The 17,875-nt window shown below is 39.6% G+C and overlaps 1 protein-coding gene across 5 annotated transcripts in view; it reads right to left on the minus strand.

Moving 5' to 3' along the window:
- The window catches only part of HECW1 (HECT, C2 and WW domain containing E3 ubiquitin protein ligase 1), a 270,080-nt gene that overhangs the window by 197,615 nt on the left and 54,590 nt on the right, over positions 1 to 17,875 (minus strand). The window contains exon 2 of one of the 5 annotated variants that reach the window (XM_074843109.1): positions 5,645 to 5,702. The exons of the other annotated variants lie outside the window; for them this stretch is intronic. Within the exon in view, the coding sequence (XP_074699210.1) occupies positions 5,645 to 5,671 (27 nt within the window). The 5' untranslated portion in view covers positions 5,672 to 5,702. The remainder of the gene's footprint in view (positions 1 to 5,644; positions 5,703 to 17,875) is intronic. 5 annotated transcript variants of the gene reach the window in all.

The raw sequence follows: 17,875 nt of genomic DNA on the forward strand, positions 1-17,875 counted from the left end.
CACTTGTAACATTAGCTTAATGGCCACATACTAACGTTTCTGGTACTTTTTCCTCTCAATATTAGTGATAAATTAACTTGGTTGATGTATTTTTCTAACCTTTAACCAAAAGCCAAATGTTCGTACTAAAGACATTCAGGTCTAATTCAGAAAGCATTCCTGGAAACAAAAACAAACAGCCCTGTTAACAGCAGAATTAATGAAGCTGTTTTCCTGCAGAGCTCTATCCTTCATCACCACCCAACCTCTACTGAAGTCCCAGCTTTTTCCTGTCCATTCCTCTGCAAAAAAAAACACCTGAAGCAAAGGTATAGACAATCCCAGCGACTGTCCGGGCTGCTGGAGCGGGTGACAGATGGGCTCTACCTGCCTTTCCCCGCAGCCCCAACTTGGGTGTCTGTCCTCTCCCCAGCCCTTGAAACCTGTCGAAAATTCATTATCTCAAAGACAACTACTCCTCTCTGTTTCACTTGTAATTAGTCAGCAGCTTCAAAAGTAGTTAGGGAAGGGAGTGACAGGCAGACAGAACGTGCACTCAGAGAAGTCTGATCAGCCCAGGAAGATAGGCTATAAAAAAAATTGTACACAGCCTCACCAATTTAATTGATTACTCAGACAAGGGAATTTCCTCATGTATACAGAACTGCAGAAACAGGTTTTATGATATTTCAATATCCATTACAAAAACATAACAGAAATCAAACTTCAGTGGGAACAGGACCTGCTCTAACATACAACACAAACTATTCCCTTTCCAGCTCCATTATTCCTAATTACAGAGTCCAGTGTGTTCTCATCCCGGTGGAAAATTTTAGTTCCAAATGAAACAAAATACATTTATATTTTCCTTTTTGGATTTTATGACAGATTTCCAGCATATAAGTAAATCTGGTGTGAATTTTTTTCTCCTGTGTTAAAGAAGGCATCAAGTGTGTCATTTCTCTTCAAGAAGAAAATTCATAGAGGTGAAAACTTAGTGTCATGAAGAATGGACTAATTTAAATTGTACAAATAAGTACAAAAAAAATCTCATTTATATTTTTAATTTTCAAATTCCCAATGCAATTAAAGTATATATTCACGTAAGGGTCAGAGATAATGTATTAGACAGAGCTTTCCCAGTATATTGCAGAATAATTTTTTTCCTTATGCAACTAACTCTGTAAATGGTTTAATATTAATAAAATTAAATGTTCATTGATTTTAATTAGTCTTTTACCATATAGAATTTCACAAAGTAATGGATTTGTTTCAGCCAGTTTCTCTGTCGGTTGTAAAGAGATAGGTCACATTTTGAGAAGACTTAAATTTCTCAGTAAAATCAAAATATTTGTGCACGTCAAAACCAAAGTATTTCTGCATAAAGGCAAAGCTGCAAAATGCTATGGAAGCAATGTAGATGGAAATTCTGAAAGTTAAAAGCATATTTGTATTTTACCAAAAGAAATTATAAAGCCTTGTCTCTCAGATTTTTTTAAAGAACCATGAGTTTCTAGCTGACAACAGTCAGTAGAGCAACGACATTTTAAAGCATCCTGAAAACTCCAAAGGCACTAAGTACAAACATTGTTTCTGATGCCATCAACATACTGCTCTCCAGTACAGACAACAGCTTGCGCATGTGGATCCACGTAAAACTTTTCCGTTCCTCTGAAGTGAATTCAGCCTAGGCTCAATCTCGCATGTCTTGGATGCGATGGAAAGACTCCTGTTGACTTCAACAGGCTTTGAAGCAGATCCTGTCCCATTGGGTCATTCGGGGTTCTTTTAAATTCCTAGATACTCAAGGTTAGACGTAAAGCACCATCTTCACAGCCTTCCTCTTGTGTGATGTAATGGGGAGAATAGCAAACTTATCAAATTTCCTTGCAAGTGCTCTTTTCCTAATAACTTGAATGATAGAGTTGTTCAGTGCTGGTTTTTAATGCATGTCTTTTGCTTCTGCTGGTGCCCTTAAACCCCCTGGTGCTTTCCCAAACGTATAGTTATTCCCTTACAAGGCTGGCAGATAATAAGCAAATACAGAGAATTGTTCCTTCAATTAAACTAGTGCTGAAAATAGGGACTGACGTAAACAGGAAGAGGGAATTCTGCCAGAAATTAATCTATTTCTTAATTTCTCTATTAAGATAATTATCATCCCAGCCAATATTTATATTACTCTAATTAAAAAGACATTAGGAGAGCAAGGGCTCTGTTTTGTAGCTCCACCTCTTTTCCTACCACTGCCTCCCATTTGCTGCCTTTGCTGGGATCGCCAGCATCTAAGCTGAGGGTCTACAGGACAAGTGGGGGGGTTTCTTTCATACTTGCAGGTTGGCTAACCACCAACCCCTTTGCACCCAAATGGATGTTGGTGAATCTGTTGGCTCTTCTGTCTATCAGACAAACATACGAGAAGAGCTGCAAAGTCTAAGACACACTCATTACATCTTTTTTGTTATCATCAGCAAAAAGAAAGGCAATGGGAATGCATAAGGTACAGTATAAAACACAGGGGTTGCAAAATGCTCTATTTTGGATGTGTGGGAAGGCTTTTGGCTGGGAAATAGCTTTCAGTACAGGTTCTACCTGTGTGTGCTGTTTTATAAAAAATAATTCCTATAACTGATATTTTTGATTTTATTTTTGCTCAAGAACTACACTGAAAAAGAATGTTTGAAAGATTTCTGTATGTTGAGTCCTAAATAAACCACAGGTAACAACTCAACACTAGCAGTGTTTGGCACAGGAACACCATTAAATCTTTTTTCCACGAGCAACTTGTGTGATTAAAACAATGAACTCCACACATGCTAAACTCTAATTAAGGGCTTTTTTTTTTTTTTTAATGAAACAAATAGCACATGTGCTATAGTGGTCACAGAAGCTGATTTTTATAAGTGATGGATCAATGTAAGCCCTCTTCCCTAATGAAGAACTAAATCCAAAGCGGAAGGTTAACATGGTTAAGGTTAACATCTTTTAAATGCCAGAAATGACTTGCAGGAGCCACCACATACTAGAGCACTAACTGCCTTTCTAACTGAGACCTTGCTTTGATTGTGCCACTAACTTACTTTTTTTTTTTTTGGCTGCATTTCTAACTCCTCATTCCAATCTTTTATAGCCTGCATTGAGATTTGGACACATGAATGAGACTAACTTCTCTATATTGGTTATACAGTTACAGGAGAGAAAAGGGTGCTCTGAAATACCACTAGGAGCATGATTTTATTCTGTTGACTATACACAGGGTATATGTAGGGAAACTAATTTAAGAAACTAAACTAGGTACTTAAACACAGGGCTGAGAATAGTGCTCAGGCCTACCCAAGAAATTTGGAAGAGTCCTGCACTCCCTGTGCCCAGCGAGTCTTCATCCTGCTAACAAATACGGGCACTTACCTCAAATGCCTACACACAACTCAAAAGGCTTATCTGAAAGGTCAAGTAAATGCCCTTGCAGGTACATACTGTTCATTGCCATAGACTAAATCATGCATCTGGTTTGCTTTTCCTGAAGTACTCCATACTGAGACAGAGAGGGAAGCATTTTTTTTTAAATAATGACAATACAGGAGAAAAAAAGTGTCCGGTAACAGCTGGAAATACTGTTAAAAACTTGGTTCAACATGTTTTCCATAGGGAATGAGGAGAGGGGATGTGGGACAGGGGACTGAGGAATGACTTTCTTTAATTTAAAAAGTGTTGGGGTTTTTTTTCCTCCATACATTAGAGTGGTAGAAACAGAGCCAAAGCTGCATTTTCAGTTAATAAATTTTGTCAATAAAAAGTGATATATCTAATAGACAGCACTTTGTGACAAGTATTTATGTTTTGTATCTCTTTGGTACATCTGAATACAGCTGTCCACATAGACTGGAGACCAAACTTCTCTTAAAGAGAAGACTCCCCTGAGGAAACAAAGCATCACAGCCAGCTGAATATGCTGCAGCAGGCAGTTAGTTTACCTTCTTCCTGCTGTCATGTCAGCAACCTATGTCTGACAGGATTCTTGGTGGGAGTATTTAATACAACTTCCAGTATCTCCTGTGTGTTGTATGTAAGGGCCCGAATTTGTTAACACACTTCGGTAGCCACGAGAGATGTGCTTCTTTAAAACCTGGGAAGATTCATCACCACAGATGAACTTGAAAATGCTGCGAAATGTGTTATGCACTCTGCTTTACTAAAAAACCCTATTCTCAATCCTTTTGATATCCCTTCTGCTATTAAATATGCCCTTCCTTTTGAGACTCTTCACTTGAGAAAAAACATGCAATCCTACGACATCACCTTTTTGGAAGGATATTTCATTTAGTTTTAGGACTGTGGCCTAGTTGAAATAGATTTTTTTTTTTCCAGAGTAATAAAAGAAACTGCCAAATACCTCTGAAGATGTACTTACCTGATGCAATAGCTGCTAAATTCAAATTGTCATGTGAAATGTCAGGCTGTGAATAGTTTTCATAAGCTAGAACATTCAAGGATCACTTTTCACCAGAGTCTTCCCGTGACTCTTCACCCCATTTTGTGAGACTATGCACTGTACGCACATACATCTGGGAAAGTTTCACACTGCGTTTAGTGTAGAATACCACTGAGTTTGCAGCTATGAAAAGGTGAAAGGAGAAGTGCTGTTGGACACGGTCACACAGATTCTCAGTTGTTATCATCAAGAGGCTGCATGTATTTCCTCAGCAATTACAGCACTGTTTAATTTGCACAGAGGCTCAAAATACCCCTCAGCAAAACTACCAGAGCCTGAGGCTCTCACTGGCTACCACAAAGTGCAAAACTTAACACTGATGAAACTTGGAAGAACATAATGACCTACTACATACGTGGTTATTCACTGAATTCTTACTCTTCACAGAATTAAAGTTATTTGGATGATTAATAACAAAGAAAAATGTAGAAGCAAACACACAAACAAATGCCCCAATCATAACAACATTTCAATGACACAAATAACACTAGATAAGCTTTAATGCACATTCTGGCTCTCTTTGATAATGCATGACCATTCAGAAGACTAAGCTGTGCAGGAAGATGCATACAGCAGCAGTGTGTTATGCATGCACATAATCTCGCAGGTTCCTCTACTAAGTGGTTAGTGCCAGTCAGACATTCCTGCATCTCACACATTAGTGTCTACCGTGATGGCTGATTCGTGTGTCGCGATGACTCAGAATTAATTCACGGTTAGAAGCTGCAGGTTTCAGAAAATGCCTTGTGAAGGTGAGTGGTTGATGCATTCTGTGCTTTGCCTATGCACGGATGCGTGCGACTGCAATGTTACAGTTGCCTGCTGCTCCCAGGACCTCCTTGCTATGGTCTTATAATTACCATGTCTTGATTCAATAAGAAATCTCGGGCAGGCCACAGAAAACAAAACCAACACTGACATCAGATGGATGCTTAGCAGGTTACAAAAAAAGAAAACAAAACATAAACAACAAAAGATCACTTCAAATGAAGCTTGATTGGACGTGTTGTTGAAAAGGTGCTCAAATTACCTGAACCACTTTGTTTGATCTTAAACATGGACCGGGGGCAGCTGCAATGAGCTCCGAGCTTTGGCACATTCCATTATATGAATGGTAGTGAATTTATAATGGAATGATATGGATGGTTTTTATAATCAGAAAAACACACTGACCTTAACACTACACAGGTGGAGCAGCATAATGACCCGCCAATTGTAAGCGCATCAATTCCTGGGGAAAAGTTCAATGAGGTTAACTCAGCATGTATCCCATAACCAACATAAGTGACATTTTAAAACATTGTTTATTTCCACCAAAACCTGTCTTTGCCAACATTTTATTAATCGATTGTTTCACTGTTCGGTACTGAGTATATCTTACCCATGTTAACAGTGAACTACATTATGTTCCAGTAGAGCTAGATGTTGTCATACATTTCAATGCTGAAATACATGTGTTTAAAAAAAATAAGAACAGTGATAACTACAATAAACTTTTCAGACTGTATGAGATTAAGCATCATATTCATTTAATTCAGGAAGAAACTGAAAGAAGACAAAAGATACCATCAGCAGACCTTCAGCTTCATTGCAAAATCCTCACACGGAGTGAGCTCAGATGAGTGTCAGCCGACCAGCATTTCCACTTCCCATCAATTTATTGGAAACCTTGGATATATGTGGGGACCAGCCACAAAGGAAATAAATTTCAGTGTACCATATTGGAGCTGACTGTATATCCAACATAGTTCGAATAGTCCGAGATCAGACCGCAAAACACAGTGAACAAAATTCTGCATCTCTAATCAAACACAACCTGTTTTAAAAATCCCACACATTACAAAACGATACAGAGAGAAGCTATTAAACAGAGAGAAGCCTAAATCTGAATCACAGAGAGCTAATCAGCAAGGAGAGAAGGCTCTCCAAATATGCAGTAATAAAACCTTAAATTTAAAAAAAAAACCAAAAAGTGAAAGTCATCCACAATTCAGCCACAACAACGTTTATGATGTCTGTATTTCAGCTCATTCTCCCTCCTTCTCTTTTGTGACCAGGGCACACTGACACTTTACAGCTTCTCCACAGCACTAGCAGGGAAAGCACCGCAGCAACAAGGCAGTCTGATACCCCATCTCACATTGCGCACGTCTGGAGACTGTTGTCCCACCCTGATGTCCATCCCCACTACCAGTCTCTGCTGTGCACTCAATGACAGCTGAGAAGGCAGAAAAACCCCAGTCTTATAACATGATCGAAACCACTAGTAAAATTGTCAGTTCAACAACAGCATGGAAATGAAGAAGAGAACCAACAGTGATGGGCAAGGCAGTGGATTTAGGAAGAAAAAAAAAATTTATAAAACAAAACAATGCCATTTGATCATACTCCCATGAGACTAAAAGGCTTTCAAAACACATAACAGCCATGAAATGAAACAAAATAAAAGTACATATTGCTTTGTCATCTCCCTCTGCCTTTCAAAAGGCACTAAATCTCATGGACATTACCCATTTTAGTCCCAGATTTACCAACTGCCTATAGTCTGGTGGCCCTTTGCTTTTACTGAAAAAGCATATTTACACTGGAAACAAAGCAGGGTGATCCCAAAGTTGGGCAAAGAGCCACATCATCTTGAAAGACAATTTCAGAGAAGTTAATCCACACGCACACTTTTTTCAGCTGTCTGTTAGGAGAGCACACAACAAAAACTCTTCCAAATAAGGAGGACTGTAAAACCACTTCTCACAATCGCAGTCACCATGAATTTTCTTCAGCCACACAGAAGCTGATTTTAGACTTAATAGCTTCACCCATAGCAAAAAGTAATATACTACAGTATTTTCCTTACCATCTCTGCTGTTAGTGATTTGGGATAAAAGCATAGGCCTCTTCTTAAATCAATTCTAATGCAGTTTTCACAGAGAGAAAGTTTCATTCTCCATAGGCGATGTGAAAAACCCACAGCCCCACTCCTACCTTCAAAGCCACCCACACCATACCACCAGGTTATGCAGACCAGGGATGCTGCACAACCAAAGGGATGCTGTACTGAGCGTAGCTGCAGCGCACAACACAACCCCAAGGTGTTGCAATAAATGAAGTTTTCTCCTCCCTCCATCCTCAAAGTGTCTCAGCATTACAGACCTCAAGTCACTTCATTTCGGAATGGGAAGCAAAAATAAGCTGATATACGTATCAACCTAAACTGCCTGGCTAACACATCATGCAAAACCTATACTGAGCCACCGACAGCATTTTTTGCAGAGATAGTATGTGTTGTGATGCCTTCACACATTTAATCCAGAAAGAACAGGGTTTGTAGCAAGCCTGACAGAAGCCCCAGCTGCCGTCACCCCATCCAGCCTTGAACACCCCACAGGGCAGCGGAGCTCCAGTGCTGTGCTGTAGCTGGGGCTCTGGCCACCCTGCTCCAGGACAAGTGGCACGTGTGCCTGTATGTGTTCAAACTTTAACAGCAATAGATAGGAAAAGCACTCTTACATATGAATAGATTTACTCAGGGGTACATTTATGTTAAATGAAGTGCTTCAGAAATGTAATTACAGTTGAAGTGCACTTCAGGTAAATTGGAGAGCCTGTGATCAGATGACTATCATTGCTCTGATGAACACTATTTTCTGGATTTCTTTGTGTCTGTCTCTGGTCACCTATGAACTCCTGGCTTTACATTTAGATTGCACATCTCATGGCACTTTTGTTCAGTTTTCATGTGGCACTCACAGAGCATTTGCCCTCTCCTTCTCAGTCCATGACTGGGTCTGCCAGTTGCTATTGCAGTGAAAGACTAAAAAGCACTTACTTCAGTAAATACATACACAAACACATCATCTCAAGGGCCAGGAAAATCAGTAGTATCATGTTGCAAACTGTATGATAAAGAGGTGAGAGGGATAGACTAAAGAATACAGGAGCTGTGCTGTTTGTGTTGACACTAGTCACAGCCTGAGTACCTATTCATTTTCTGGCTGGGAACAGAATTTTTCAACAAAATCAGCTCTGCATCCACATAAAATGAGTAGTTTCTTCTGAGCTCTCTCTACGAGGTTAGGATGACCCAGGAAAAAAGTGAAAAGTAGGAAGGAGAGTGCACTCAGCAGTGGAGTTCTCCTAACTTAATTCGCCTTCTGAAAACACTGGCCAATTCAAGTTGATTCAGTTGATGTTTACTACCTCCCTGATTTCTGTTTTTATCTCTCTCACCTCTTCTAACACCTTCTCTTTCATCATCCGTCATGTAACGTTAGGGTTTCTTGATTACTATCCAGCTCTGACAAGCCCAGCCATACCTCAACCCCTCTCCCTTCAGGTTTCTTTTCTAACTTGCCTTCTCCTCCTCCATTTTTCATTCCCTTCTGGTTTGTCCCTCTCCCTACAGAAGCCGTTGCTAATCTCTGCAGCTGACACTTGACCCCTCCATCCTGTCTCTTAAGCAGTGTCTGAGTACCTTCTATTTTCTTCTGCTTATCATACAGGTATATTAACATCATCTTTATGCATGGCATGCCCTGCCTGAAGCAATCCTAAACCTCATATCCTGCTGGTACCTGCCATCTTGTTTCAAATCCCTACTAAAACCCACTTTTTGCAGTAAATGTTTAGGAAATGAAAATTAAAACCCTGATCATGGTAAAGTGGCATGCAAACGACTAAAACCAATACCTGTTTTACATGTCTACATACATGTACACACATCTATTTGTACATGACTACATTTCTACAGTATCCTTGCCTCCTGCTGCTGCTCAGGCTTTTTATATCGCTTGCTCTTAGCCCATGTACTGTTCAGTGCCTTGGGGTAGTTTGTATAGTAATTAGCCCAACAGATCTCCAGTCATGATGTGCAGTACTGGTTAGTAACAGCTCAGTCTTTGTAAGAAAACCCATTCAAGGCTGAAAAATTATTTCATTCAGTGGTCAACAGCTTGTTTCTAGAGACAGCGAATACTTGTGCTCAGTATGACACCACCTGCACAGGAGCTGACAGACAACAGGCAACTGCCCGACTATTAAATGGAGCACCACACCCAGCCAGGCTAACAGAAAAGACAACACTTTTCCGCCAATAAACAATTCTGTTAACAATAAAGAAAAGCAGAATGTTCTTCCTGCAGATACACTTTTCTGCTTCTGCCACTCCCTTCTTCATTTGCCCCTGCCAGCATCAGCCCCAATATGCTAACAGCTGCCTGCTGCATAGTTTGAGCATTGTCTTTGCATTGAAGGGATTGAAATGACATTGAAGAGATCAGAATTGTTTTTTTAACCTCCAGTGATTGATATTTGAAAGGTATTTGAGTTTTTATAAAGATCAAAGAAAGAAAGGTAGTACTAGTTATTTATGCTGGAAGTGTTCCTTCTATCTTAACAAATGAAAACATATAAAAGAAACTCCTGTATTTTTCAGTTTTGCTAGTTATACCTGCTGGCTGGTGCCATTATTTTAACACACCTCAGGAAATATGTAAAATCCCTTAGAATAAATGCTCAAGTTTGTGACTGCAAAACAAATACTCATGTATAAATTAGCTAAGTATCTAACCAGTATACAAATTAGACATTTTTCTTTTCCCTTCACTAGACAAAAAGAAAAATAACGTCATCAGAAAAATAATTAATATGTTAATTGAGGATTTTAATTGCCCAGAGACAAACCTCAGTTGCCTTGAAATCTGGCTCAAAATTACAGTTACATCTGTTGTGGAAAGCACTCTAGCTTTTTCAAGTAAAGGCACAAAAATCTGCACATATTAATATAAAATTAAACCTCTGATTGTTTTACACCAAAGGCAAATTGAAAAGATAGCAACATCTTCGTGCCATTTTCAGGTGAGATCCTCCATTTGCTAATCTGCAAATCTACCACATTGTTCTCAATTTGCAGCCCAGTCTTGGAAGGCATCAGATAGTAATACTAACAACAAATAGGTGACATTATTATAAAAGCTGTATTATAATCTATGATATTTGGGGGTTGGACTAGATGATCTTTAAAGGTCCCTTCCAACCCAAACCATTCTGTGATTAAATGCTGATGTATTAAGATGAAGTTCAGCACCTAGGTCCTGAACCAAGACCCTTCATGAAGCAAGGAGACATATGAGCATAGAACAAAAACTGTGATTTCTGTCCCTAATAAGGTGACATCTCAAACACATGCCCGCTAAGACCATGAGATGAACAGAGACTGAAGAGAAAATAAGACAGTATTCACTACTGTAGTAAGCTGTACTTAGGACAGACACCAACCATTTGTCAAAATGTTCGACACTGCAGAAAGGAGTTTTAAAAAGAGGGAAACAGAATGATAGAGTATTTCCTTTGCCTGACATGCAGGAAGGACATCAAGGAAGAGCCTGTGAAGATTAACTGAAAGGGGGGGGTCAAGAGTTCCAGGGATGTTGGCAATGAAGGCTGATCAACAGTAGTGCTGAACTCTTGGTGTGGAAGGAAAGAAGGAAGGGTGTCCACAGGTCACGAATTCCTCTGAAGATGAGCAGCTGTTTGATATATTCTGCAGAAACAGGACCCACCAAAGCAAAAAAGGGGGCTGAGAGAGAGAGAAAATACAGTTAGAGGAACATGCTCTGTAGGTAGAGGATGCTTCCAGCAATACTGTGGATAGATAAAAAGTGAGGCATGTCCCTTCCTACAAAGGATATTGCAATAACAGAGGCTCCAGAGAACAAAACACTAGACAGCGACGAACTGGAGAGCTCCAGAAAGCTTCTCCTGCAGAGCCCATCTCAACCAACCAATTTATTTTCAGCATCTTTTCTTATCCTCAATGGAGAGATCAAGTTCTGAAAGAGCACCAAATTCTTCTTGCTTTGATGAGCCTCTGGGAAACTAGGTTTTGCAACAACCTCTCCCTCCTTCTCTGGATTCTGTCAGGCTATTCACCAAACTCCTTGGCTGTATATGTAACACTACAGCTACTGACGGTGCACAATGAAAACTAAAGCAAGTTGGTATTATTGCACCAATAGGAAAGGTCTCAGTTAGGGTTGATGTTTCTGCATCACCAACATTAGGTATCCCCTTCTCATATGTGGTGAAATGATGCATATGTCCGTTTCCACCTAACATTTTGGACAGCAATGACATTTTCCAGAAGAAGTGGTCCATAGATATTTTTGATTATTTGTTCCACTTTCTTCTTCTTTATATGAAGTAATTTTCATGCTGGTAACAGGCATCAACAGTTCAACCACTTGGCACGAAAGACTTCTGCAAGTTCTGGGACAGTTTCACAAACAGCAGCTGCCAAACTTCTCCTAGAGCTCTGCCACTGCGACTCAACAGTGGCCTGAGTAGAAAACATTTTGCTTGACGAGGTGGAACTTTGTACACCACCCGATCTTCAGATGGAGTAATTTCTCATCGCTCCACTGGCTCCAATGCGCTATAATTAACAACTGGTTGAAGGGACTGGCTTCAAGTCTTCAGCCTCTCCCTGACAATCGTGATTTTCCTAGTGATGTGGATACTTGGCAGTACACTGACTTAAGTAGAAAAACAGTTTAACACAGTCCATCAGCCATTTGTGAAACGAAGTTGGATCTGAACTGCTGTCCTAAAGGATCAATGGAATACTAACATCTGCAGATGAGTTAATGCTTACCAAATGAATTTTATCACGGAACAAACTGTAAACGCCAAGCACAAGGAAACCAGACCCATCGCCCAAAGAACCAGGCACGAATGAAGAGTCACATTTGCATCCCTTATTCTATCTCTATAACCCCATACTCACAAATGCAATTTCAGGGTCTCTCTAGAAGCATCCTTTTGCTAGAGCAGAAAGAGATGAGGGAATACAGCAGATTTGAACAAACAGCACACGTGACAGTCATGCAGCAAACTATTATGGTATTTTGTATTTAAGCAGGATGTTAAAGCTGTTAGACCTACAGCAGGAAAAGGTACAAGACATAAAACTTTATTTAGCACTGCCTAAACGCCATTACTCCCCTCTGACTGCAACAAACCACTGAAGCCTGTGTCTGCAAAGCAGCATGCTTCAAGTATAACAAACTGCTGCTGGACCTCTCTGGAGCTGGCAATCTCCTCAACTTATCTGATGAATTGTGACACAGAAACATCCAACTATTTACTAGCAGCACCAGCAGCATCTTCCCCAACTGCTCAGTACAATGATCAGTATCTGCAAAATACAGCTTACATTTAATTGGGGAAAAAAAAAAAAAAAAAAAAGAGGAGGAATAAAAAAGCAAGCAGCAAGCTTCTACTGTAAATGATAAATACCAGACCTTTTTACTCTTGTTTCTAAACCACCACCCGAAATCTTAAGGCTACGCTGCCACAACGTGAACCCTCCTAACTGCTATGCAGGCAGCAGATGAGGCTCAGCATCCTTATTGTTTCAGTGGAATTACCCTGCGCCCCACTGCAGACATAACCACGTGCTATAAAACAACAAACTGGCACTATCTATGCCAGTCATGAATTACCATATTAAATACTGGGTTTGGGTAGTTTACTAAACATGGAAGTTATGGTAAACAGATGTTTGCGATGGATCCACTATATAAAAGGATTTTGCAAGCTCTGGGCCAGGCTGTGATGCACTAAACTTTTATTTGCTTTCCCATAAACACTGGCAAAGGTTAACACAACAGCAGCTCCGTGAGTCATATTTAGAATTGCACCACTCACTTCTCCAAAGCAATATTTACAGGCCAAGTTGTTAATGGAAGATATAAAAAGGAAGAGATTGAAAATCTTTTCTTCCTCCTTGGAAAAAAAAATTGCCAAACCAGAAGCATTATTTCTGTTAACTGGTTGGCTCCAGCTTGCTCTGCATAAAACCTCCCGGGGAGCACCTGCACCAAGTCTCAACAGGCATGTTCTTGGGAACCCAAAAAGTAGATAACCAGTCCCATCTCTGAAGTTACAAGCAAGCTAAATATCCAGACAAGCTGAAATTTTCTACACAGATAAAATGTAAAGCCGCAATGATTACTGGATACTGGTAATCACTAATTATTTACCCAGCAGTCCACTTTCACAGCATTTCAAGCTGGCTATAAAGAAAAGAGATTTTTATACTCAGTAAAAGTGATAAAGTTAGGCAGATAAAAGATGACACTAGGCTTTATAGAAAGCCACTGAAGAAGGCAAGTCCTATTTGTCAAGTAGACAGACTTGAGAAGGACACATTGAGAAGAGCAGGGTGTGTTCACCAGAGGAAAAAAAACCAGTTTATCTTCATAGAAACTTGCCCACAGGGACAACAGCCCAGTATGTCCTACCTAGGCCGCTAACTTCCCCCTACTTGCCATGCAACATCTTCTATATGGAAAGAGCAAGATGCAACACGCTTTTAAAATGGGCCACTTCGATAATTCCCATCCAAACAGGGTCAGACCAGCAATGTTCTGTCTCCTCCTGAAGTATCTCAGATGGTCTTCAAAACATGACCTGGATGAAACAGCTACTTGCAATTGATGATGCCCTTTTATTTTTCATAAGGCCTAATAAGTAATAGGGGGAAACTCCTGCACTGCTGAAGTTGATTGTAATTTGCTATTAACTTCTAGGGTGAAACATTGGCCCCACTAATTACACCTTGCTTCCCCATTAACTTTACCCTATAAAAAGGGGCAGCAGATTAATTTAAAAAGAAAGTCAAAGCAAGGTCTTATTTTCGTAAGTGTGACAGTAGTTGATTTTTTTTTTTCTTTTAAGAATTGAAATTAAGTGACTAAAACTCTCAGAAAAATACATATCAAAGATACGAGTAAGAGAACATTTCTATCTCTGCCTTCCATACTGTTATTTCCCATAATGGACTAAGAACAAGGGGCTAAGTCAAAATAACTTCTGAGTATAATATTTTCTGAAACAACAGTTATTTACTTGACTACATTTCATCATTTCTGTAACCCTGAGAATTTAAAGGACAGTTTTACCCAAAAAGGTAAGCAAATATGTAATGAATTTTTTTTTTTTTTTTTTCTGAGGAACTGATTGATTTCTTCTGCTCTCCCTGGACCTGCTTAAGATCACTTCTAGATATAAAACACCTGCAGTGCCATGAGGAAGACAGTTTTCTTGTAAACTTATAGTTCATATGACCCCTGTGGACTACAGATTGTCTGGGAGTTCACCAAGATCCCTAAACTGACTGCAGCTGAGCTGAGGATTTCAGGAGTATCCATTTCTGTCTCTTCATGGGTAACAGCTTAGAGCAATCTAAAAAACTCATCAGAGCAGGAAAAAAATAAAATGCATCTTTTCAGAGAGAAGAATTCTGTAACCAGTAAGAAGAAATTCTTACCAGCTCCTAAACAATGCTGTCAGGTGAAACTACCACCCTAGATGAAAAAATTCCCCTCAAGAATAAAGGAAGATTAATTGTTGAACTTGAAAGTAATTTTGCATGCATGTTTCCAGTGTCCATTGATTGCTGTCTTAAAGAAATCTCCCATGTATCATATTGGTATTTTCTGTCATTGGTTCTCTGCCTAGTTTGGTCCTAAAAGACATGTGCACTTACATGTACAACTTCTCCCTACTCATGCCCTATTCTCTACACTTGGTGCTTACAAAGGTTCCAAAGACTCATTTTCCTCGTGCAGTACCTTCTTGCCTCAGCCTATGACTCTAATCATTCCACCTCAGTTGCATGGACATGATTTCAAAAACACAAGTTTAAAAGTTAAGTATAACATCCTACTCATTTATAGTATTGTTCTATTACCTTGAAAATGAGATTCCTCCATTACCCACCAAAAAAAAAAAAAAAAAAAAAAAATCAGTGGTGGGCAACAAACAAGCCATCATCTGATACTTATCTCACCACACAGATTTGACTACATCTATAGCTTAAACAACATACTACTAATTGCAATATTTTTCCTGGATGCTATAGGCATACAATACTTTACGTTTGGCTTATTTGTAGCTGAAGACAATATATGAACAATCATCTTATTTAAACAACCTGATTAAAAAACCTTCCAGTATACCAGTTTTTGGGTTACACTAGTGGCTAAGATGAAAGGATCAGTATTCCATCTGATGCCAAGATTTCACACCACAGAGTCATCTGACTGTAAAGAACATTAGTGCGTGATATAAAATAACCCAACACGTTCACAATAATCATTCCTTTATTCAAAACAAGGAGTTAATCCCCCCTTTCTTAATAAAACTCATTATACATGATCATTTCCTTGTTTTGGTGTATTCTTCTATTCTTTTGGTACTCTTTAGCTGTCCTAAAAAGATTATTTGGTACAGTACGAGTGCTCTTTCCTCTTCTGACATTAAAAAAATCTGAAGTTGTACATGGCTGGATCCAAAGGCACAGTTGGAACTGTCTTCCAGCAATAGAAAATGAAATAACACCACTGTTTTGTGTAGGCTACTCTGAATCTAGTCACCAGATTTGTTAAAACTAAGGCTAGCTCCATCTCTGGAGACCACATCATTGTCTGACCACAAATGGTGGGGCCAGACAGAGGATACTGCAGATTGTTCCTGTGGCCTGCGACAAGAGACCACACTGGGCACTCTATTAGTCTCAGCCTGGCCTCACCACTTACAAGGACACAGTAGGTAATCCTCTAAGAGCACAGCCAACCGATGTGGATCCGTCAAGGGATGGGTAAGAGTGGTGGGAGCAGGGGATGGCAGATGGCTCTACGCTGAGCTCTCTTGGGAGCCTAGCTCCCGTAGCAGTGCCCGTGCAGAGAGGGAGCATGGAGGGATGGGGCAGGAGATGAAAAACCCTGACCAAATCCTTGTCACCAGACAGTCTGGGGTGCCAAGCTGCAGAAGGCGCTAAGTATGAAAGTGATGCTACATCCATTTTAAATCAGGAAACAGGTTTTTTGCCCCCTCTCCCTCCAGTGCTGCACTTCAACCGGCCATTCGACTTGACACAAGACATCAGGCACGCTTGTTGAATGTTGTGCAGCACATCAAGATCCCATCCCCTGGAGTCCGCAGTGGCTGGCAGCTATTATTATTACTCTTAAAGTGCATGCTATCATCTCAGGGGGGTTGAACTGAAGTGGCTGTCCTGGAAATAGTCCATCTCCTCATTTGCACAGCCATTGCTCAAGCAGCATGGAGTGGAGGAGCTTGAAAAAGAAGAGGTGCTCGGGGCAGTCCTATCTGTTGACTCTTACACAGCCTAGCCTGTTTCTCACATTACACATGCACCAAATTTGTGTCGATGACAGTTCTACCTGATGTTCCAGCCCCTTATCTCCAATGTGCATGTTTACCTGATGGCATGCGATTGTTGCAGCTATGTGGGTTTGCAGCTAGAACAACCTCTGCAAAATGCAGTCTGCAGAGGTGGATATTTTTAATGTATATTACATCATTATAAATAGACTTGAGAGCTAAATCCTGGAACTAGCCCATGGTATTAATTCTAATTTAGTTTGGGCCCAATTCCAAATGGGTGACTATGCATGCAAACATTCATCTAAGTGTACAATTGGCTGTTATGAACACAAAATTATTTCTTGTGCTCATGCATGCATAATTTACATGCACTAATTTAGATACCAAAGTAATTCTCTAGTAGAATTCCAGTGATCAGATTTAACTTGAAGACTGCTGTTAAAAAAAAAAAAATCACAGTAGTATATTCTTTAGCCACATAAAAAGGAAGTAACTGAGAAATTTATTGCTGTTTCTGTAACTAAAAAAACCTTCAGTACAAACCTATCATTTTTCAGTTGACTGCTGTTTTTTTTTTTATCTCCTCCAAATCCCCCAGTTAATTTCCCCCATACAATGTAATTTATACATATTCTAGATTGTGGCACATAAGCATAGTCATCCATTAAAAATAATTATCAGGATGTGAATATTGTTAATTAGCATGTTTTCTGTCAGGTGTATCTGAGTTTCATGATTATATGCACAAAAACCAAAATTCCTCTCAGAAACCAATACTTGACCTTTCAGTTTTGAAATGAAATACCAAACAAATGAACCCAGTGAACCACAAGTGACCTATGAATCATAACTTATATTAAGGAAATCAAGAAAAGGAGGTTAGGCAAATTGTGCTGATGAACAAGCAAAGTGGAATTATTTCTCTCCAGGTGACTGTCATGATAAAGTTGTTTGTGTCTTTTTCAAAATAAACTAATAAACAGTGGTTAAACATGTGTCAGATCAGATGCCTGGAATACTGCATTTTGTAACAAGATCACATAGAAATCATGCAAAATCATCATCAGGCATGCAATTAGCACAGGAGTACCCTGGAAACAGGACCTATGCAAACAAAGACAGACTGATTTTTCCATACACTATTTTTTTTAAGTTACAAGATATTTTTAAGAGAATTCTGTATTTTGGAATGTGTGAGGTTTGTTTTTTTAATAACTC

Source organism: Strix aluco, chromosome 1 (genome assembly GCF_031877795.1).
Source record: "Strix aluco isolate bStrAlu1 chromosome 1, bStrAlu1.hap1, whole genome shotgun sequence".
Taxonomy (NCBI): Eukaryota; Metazoa; Chordata; class Aves; order Strigiformes; family Strigidae; genus Strix; species Strix aluco.